The sequence below is a fragment of the Trypanosoma conorhini genome, assembly GCF_003719485.1.
Source record: "Trypanosoma conorhini strain 025E chromosome Unknown Tco_14.4_contig_00665, whole genome shotgun sequence".
Lineage (NCBI taxonomy): Eukaryota > Euglenozoa > Kinetoplastea > Trypanosomatida > Trypanosomatidae > Trypanosoma > Trypanosoma conorhini.
In genome coordinates, this window is record NW_021704745.1 from 1 (window position 1) to 5,974 (window position 5,974).

Here is a 5,974-nt window from a genome sequence, read left to right on the forward strand (position 1 = left end):
TACAATAAAAAAAAAGGAAAAATAGTGAAACAACGTTACCTTTTTCTTTTCAATATACGTTTTTCCTTCATGAAGAGCGCAGTTGCTCCAAAAGCCTGTCCCAACCCGCAAGGCTTCCCTTGCCGCGATAGCCGTACTTTGACATCCCCCCCCGCCCCTCCAGCGCTGTGCAGACAACCGGCGCCAGCGCCTCCACCCGGTCAGGAGGGCCGACGATGAGGAACTGGCCGCTCTTCGCCCCGCCCACTTTGCCCGTCGCCGGGGGGATGCCCCACGCAAACACCGTCACGCAGTCTGGGCACGCCTCCCGTATTCCATCCCGCAGGGGGTTAAAAAAATCCGCATCGACGTCGTCGCGGCGGTACGTCACAATGGCACCGTCACCGCCTCGCGCCACGACGGCCTTCGCCTCGGCGATGAGCTTTTCAAGCTCTGCCTTTCCGAGCTCGAGTGTTAAGTTTTTGAGCCGCTTCTCCATGTCGACGAAGTCTCGTCCCTTGCGCACCGCCTCGGAGAGAAAGTTCTCTGGTCGTACCCCACCCATTTGCTTCATGAGCTCCCTCTCACGAAGGTACATTTCCCCGTAGTGCCTACGCAGGCGATCGCCCGTGATGAAGTAGAGCTTCAGCGTCTCCCCCTTCGTCTCCTGGTGCAGCAGCTTTATCATCTGCAGCTGCCCAAGGTTGTCGACGTGGGTGCCACAGCAGGTGCAACAGTCGATGCCGTCCTCCAGCGTGACGATGCGGACGGGACCTGTGACGTCGGCCGGAATGTTGCGCCACCTCCGCGGCCTGTTTGGCGCGCCCGCCTCCTCCGCCGCCAGCAGCGCCTGCTCATACGCCGCCTTGCTCGGGTAGTTGTCGCAGCGCACACGGACGCCCCTGACGATGGCGTCGTTGCAGAGCTCCTCAATGCGGGCGACCACGGCCGGCGCCAGCTTTTTTCCCGTCGGGAGGACGATGAAGCAGTAAGGGTGGGTGAGGGACCAGGACACGGTGGGCAGCGGGCACTCCGGCAGGCTCTCCACCACGCCCGTCAGGAGGTGCTGGGCGGAGTGGTGCTGCGTGTGGTCGAGGCGGCGGGGCCAGTCCACCCGCACCTCCACCTCCTCCCCCACCTCCAGCGGGCACGGCGTCGAGAGGACGCAGGCCTCGCCGCGGCGCTGCACGTTCCGCACCGGCACCTCCTCCGCGTTGTCGCGAACGATTGTGCCGTAGTCGCAGGGCTGGCCCCCGCCCTCCGGGAAAAGCACAGAGTCGGTGAGGACAACGTCGTAGCTGGGGCTCTTGTCCGTGGAGTTGCCGCCGCCTTTGCCGCCGCCGGACTTCTTCGGGGCAACTGCCTCACAGGACACGATGCGGGCGCGAAGCTCGCGAAGGAAGCAGTTCCTTTGACAGGCGAGCTCCCCCATACGGACATAGGTGGAAACAGCAGACATGCTTTTGCAGCAGCGTGCAGTTACAAGAGTCCCTATAACTTTCCCCTTCGTTTTTTTTTCCTTCCTCCCCCTCTCCCCGTTCTGTTCGCAACTCCCTTTCGCTTCCCCGTCCACGTCTATTACTTTTGTTGTTGTTGTTGTTGTTGTTTTTTGTTGTGTGTGTGCGTGAGCCTTGCTTCCCGCCTTGTTGCTTCACGCACGCCCAGAAAGAGAAGCGAAGGGAAAAGAAGAGAGAGAGAGATGGACAGAAAGAGGCAGCAACAAATTCGTGGCATAACAAGTAGAGACGGCCAGCGAGGACGCCGGCAAGGGCGCAGACAGACGCCCTGCGGCTGCTCATACCTGTGCATGCATAATGTACCTCAATGCTACTACCCCACCCACGTACCGCCACACATCGGGAGAAAGGAAGGAGACACCCCGCAGCCAGTGCGCAGGGAGAGAGACGCCTAGTCCTGCAGTTTTTTCCGCTGCTCCGCCGACTCCTCCGCCTGCGAGAGCATCTTCGTGATTCGCCGCTCCCGCTGCGCCTCAAAGTACTCCTTTCGATGGGCGTTAAACTTCTTGTCCCCGCGTTCGTGGTTTTTGATGAACACCTCGTTAATGCAGGCGCAAAACTGCTCCTTCAGCGGTGCACACATGTTAAACAGCTGCATCACCTTGTTCTTGTCGCGACAGATAAAGTAGTCCTGGATCACGGTGCGACACATCGGGTAGTCGCTAAGCCGCGGGTGGCACGAGATGCCGCGCAGGAAGAAGTTGTCGCTGTACTCGTCACTACGCTTCACGTACGGGTAGTACTCCGCCCGGAGCCGCCAGTACTCAAAGTTGCGCAGCACGTACACGTTTTGCCGCCACGTCTGCCGCGGCGAGATGTACGCATGCACCTTCTCCTCGTGCGCCTTGTCGACGCTCTGCTGGTAGTCGCGCGGAAGCAGTCCATGCCGCACCCGCGAACTCGTCTGATCACTAAACTTGCGCAGCTCCTCAATCGTGTCCTTCGAGAGGTACTCCTGCCGCTTGCGTTCGACCTTCTCTGAGGTGCTTGCGTCCATTGTTTTTTTTTATTCCCTCCGTTATTTCCTATTCTTCTTCTTTGCCTTTGCTCTTTCCTGCGCTCCGGCGCCTGTGCACTGCGGAGGAGGCGTTCGTGGACACACGCACACACACACATGTGCGCGGGTGCAGATGCGGCGCAGACATATTCACGCCGAAGCGGAGCCCAAAAAAAAAAAGTGGATGAATGAATGAGTGGGAGTGGTATATACGCACAAGTATACAAGTAAACATGGTATGATATGTATTGGCCTTCGTCTTGTTTTATTTTTATTTTTGTTGTCGGTTACTCGAAGCGGGATTTCTTTCGTTACTACTTCTTCTTCTTCGTCTTGCGGCTTAGCAGCGGGGGAGGGTGCAGGCGAGAGCCGTGAGTGCCAGCGGGGGCGCCGCCGCCGCACACGGCGCCCCGCCGCAGAGGTAAAACAGCAGGTGGGCCCCCAACTCCCGCGTGGGCTCCGTGCAGCGCGGCAGCACACCGTCGAGCGCGACGGTCGCGCCGGGCGCCGCCGCGTCGGGCACGCGGAGCTCGAAGAGCGACGGCAGCGAGAGACGAAGTTGCGCCGCCGCGTCGTCGCCGCCGGAGGCGGTGCGGGTCTGCAGCAGCGGGTGCCCGCCGCTCGCCAGACTCCAGAGCGGCCGCAGGAAGGCGGCGGCGACGCGGTCCACCGTCGCCGTGTCGGCCTTGCCGCGAAGGGCGAAGAGGAGCCGCGGCACCGCCAGCACCGCCTCGGCGAGAAAACGCAAGCCCTGCCGCGCCGCCGCCGCGGCCTGCGAGGCGAGGAGCACGGCAAGCACGTCAGCCGTCAGCAGCGCAGCATCTCCCCACGGGCCACCGTCTGCGCCGCCGACGGCCCGTATGGCGGCCTGCATCATCGGCGGCGCCAGGAACAAGAGGCGCGGAAGCAGACCCGCCGAAAACCGCACAAATGCCGTCCGAAGCGTTCGTAGTGGACCTAACAGCTGCGTCGCCGTCCCGTTCTCGCCCCCACCGCATGGGTGGCGACCCGACGACGACGGCGGCACACCTTTTGCGGGGCGAAGGGCGGCGGACAAAAAGTCCCGCAGCAACTGACACGCCTCGCTCGCGGCATCCGCCACGGGCAGGCAGGCGTCAGCGATGGCGTTGGCCAGCGCCATGCGTGCCCTGCCGCGGCCGTGACCCCCACCGTGCTCGGCCGCAGCCGCCGCAAGCGTCAGCTCTTGCATCGTGAAGGGCATCTTGACGGTGAAAAGGTGACGGAGGAGTTGCGTGTGCGGCTTCCGCAGCAGCGACTGCGAACGCAGGTACATGGCGAGGCAGGCAAAGGCGCGGGCAATCGCGGTGGCCCGCTGCACACGCTCGGCGTCACGGAAGATGGCGGCCCGCATCTCCATCAACTCCTTCCACTCCATGCCCCACTTCGGGGTGCACTCCTCAAAGAGCTCAAGGATGCGCTGCGGGGCGGCGCCTGTTGCCTCCTCCCCCTGCTCCGCCTGCTGGGTCCCACACAAACCCACGTCAAGGCCCTCGCCACCACCCTCCCATTGCTGCAGCATCGTTTCGAGCATGTCTGGCACTACGTGAATCAACCGCGTCGTGTTCGCGCCGGCGCTCGAGCCACTGGTGCCGTGCAGGAGAACTGCTGAGACGCGACCCACCATCTTTACCCACGCATCGGACTCACGCAGGACGACACGAACGTCGTGCGGGGCGGCCTGCAGGACGAGGTGCAGCAGCTCCACGCCGGAGCGCCGCACGGAGGTCATGGCGTGCGTCAAAGTCACATCCACCACGCGCAGCACCGCCCGGGTCCGGTCCGCGTCACACGCCGCCCCGTCGCTGGCCGGGGTGCTGCGCCGCCACGGCGTGGCGCCGTCGTCGTCGTCTTCCTCCGCCCCATGGCCACCCGGCGACGGGGGGAGGAGGATGGCCTTCAACGTGGCAAGCGCGGCACGGCGAACGTCGCCGTCCGTGTCGGACATCGCGTCCAGAGCACTCGTGAAGGCGGACAAAACCTCAATTGGACTCAACAGCGCCCCAGCGCAGCGGTCAGCCGCGGCAGCAGATGAGGCCCGGGCGGCGGCGGCGGCGCGCAGCGCCTCGTAGTTCGCCGTAATGGCCCTGACGAGTGACATGAAGCCGGCGCCTCGAAACGACTTCTTGTAATGCCGCGTGTTTGAGAGCTGCTCCTTGAAGTCGCGGTGCAGCTTCTCCGCAGACACCGCAACCGGCTGCGGCTGCTGCTCGTCGTGGCGCTGTCGCCCGCGGACCCCCTCCTCGAGGGTAGTGCGAGAAATTGCCGCCGGCGTCGTAACCCGCAGCGTCCGCGCGTGCACCTCCGCGCGGGTCGCCGTGGCGGGCGCAAGTTTCTTCCGTCCCACCTTCTGCCTGCGCGTCTGGAAGGCGTCATCGCCCTTCCGCGCCTTCGCCTTCACCCGCACCATCCGGCGTCCGTCTCCCTTCCTTTCCCTTTTCTTTGCTGTTTTTTGCTTCTCTCCGCACCTTCGCAACGGGGACAGGGGCGAGAGTGGAGCACACGGCACGGCAGAGGTCGGGTGCCCACAGGGGGAGGGGGGCGCGCGGCAAGCCACGCCTTTCCATCCCGTTCCCTTTCCTTGACACACACACAAGCCCCACAAGCTCAAGGAGCAAGGTTCCTCTTTCCGTTATAGGAGAGAAACACACAGTTGAGTTCATGTAGTATATATATATATATATATGTGTGTGTGTGGGTGTGTGTACATATTTGCGTTGCACAGCGTGAGGGGGGCCTGCGTTGCACGCAACACTACCGGGCACTATAGCTCCCGTCGCCGCCATTTCTCCCTCCCCCCAGCACTTTTTCGTTTTGCCTCAGACAGGCTGCTGCCTCGCGGCGACGTACCGACGAACGCATATAAATGGTCGCCTTTGCTGGCGTCCGCTACGCCTTCTTTTGCGGTGCCGCCGCCCTGTTCTTCTCTTCCTCCTCCTCCTTCTGCGCTTCGCTCAGCGGCAGGACGGTGACCACGGGGAGGGGGTACTTCTGCGGTGGGCAGCGGCACACCCTCGGCGGGGCAAACCTCTGCGCGCGTGGGTCGTCGAGCGGAATTACCTCCCCATCCGGCCCCAGCATGCCGATGGCCTTCGGCACTTCATCCTCGTCCGCACCGCCCATCCGCGGGACGCAAAGCAGCAAAAACAAGAAAAGAAAACAGAAACAAAGAATACACACAGGGGCGGCGATGCTCTTCTGCTTCTTCCGCGACGTTGCGGGGGCTTGTGTTCGCCGCGGCCACGCAATGCACCCTAGCGGTGGGGGAAGACAGAGAGAAAGAGAAAGCGAAAGAGAAGGAGGTGGGTGAGGTAGCGGGCGCTTGTGATCCACGGCAGTGCAAAGCCCGCGTGCGGCGCCGGAGCGGAGGAGGGAAGTCAACCACAAGCCCCCTTTCCACCTCCGCTCTCTCTCCGCCCACGGCCTCAGTGATCAGACACTTTTGGCTTGCTCTCTGCTCCTC

General features: G+C 62.9%; 3 protein-coding genes across 3 annotated transcripts, besides 7 other annotated features; all 3 read right to left on the minus strand.

The window, feature by feature from the left end:
* Positions 1-67: 67 nt before the first annotated feature.
* Positions 68-1,411, minus strand: Tco025E_07927 (alanyl-tRNA synthetase; the record flags this gene model as incomplete). Its single annotated transcript, XM_029374785.1, has 1 exon — positions 68-1,411. One exon carries the CDS (start codon positions 1,409-1,411, stop codon positions 68-70), a length of 1,344 nt encoding a protein of 447 aa, XP_029225147.1.
* A 152-nt stretch (positions 1,412-1,563) lies between these two features.
* Positions 1,564-1,595: a microsatellite.
* Positions 1,596-1,642: 47 nt separating this feature from the next.
* Positions 1,643-1,692: a sequence feature (GA-rich).
* Positions 1,693-1,887: 195 nt separating this feature from the next.
* On the minus strand, positions 1,888-2,493 carry Tco025E_07928 (uncharacterized protein; the record flags this gene model as incomplete). The annotated part of the gene is made up of 1 exon (XM_029374786.1): positions 1,888-2,493. The coding sequence occupies one exon, from the start codon at positions 2,491-2,493 to the stop codon at positions 1,888-1,890; it is 606 nt and encodes a 201-aa protein (XP_029225148.1).
* Positions 2,494-2,592: 99 nt separating this feature from the next.
* Positions 2,593-2,611: a microsatellite.
* Positions 2,612-2,796: 185 nt separating this feature from the next.
* Positions 2,797-2,828: a microsatellite.
* Positions 2,829-2,833: 5 nt separating this feature from the next.
* Positions 2,834-4,921, minus strand: Tco025E_07929 (uncharacterized protein; the record flags this gene model as incomplete). Its single annotated transcript, XM_029374787.1, has 1 exon — positions 2,834-4,921. The coding sequence occupies one exon, from the start codon at positions 4,919-4,921 to the stop codon at positions 2,834-2,836; it is 2,088 nt and encodes a 695-aa protein (XP_029225149.1).
* A 257-nt stretch (positions 4,922-5,178) lies between these two features.
* Positions 5,179-5,197: a microsatellite.
* Positions 5,197-5,217: a microsatellite.
* A 561-nt stretch (positions 5,218-5,778) lies between these two features.
* Positions 5,779-5,813: a microsatellite.
* The last annotated feature ends 161 nt before the right edge of the window (positions 5,814-5,974 follow it).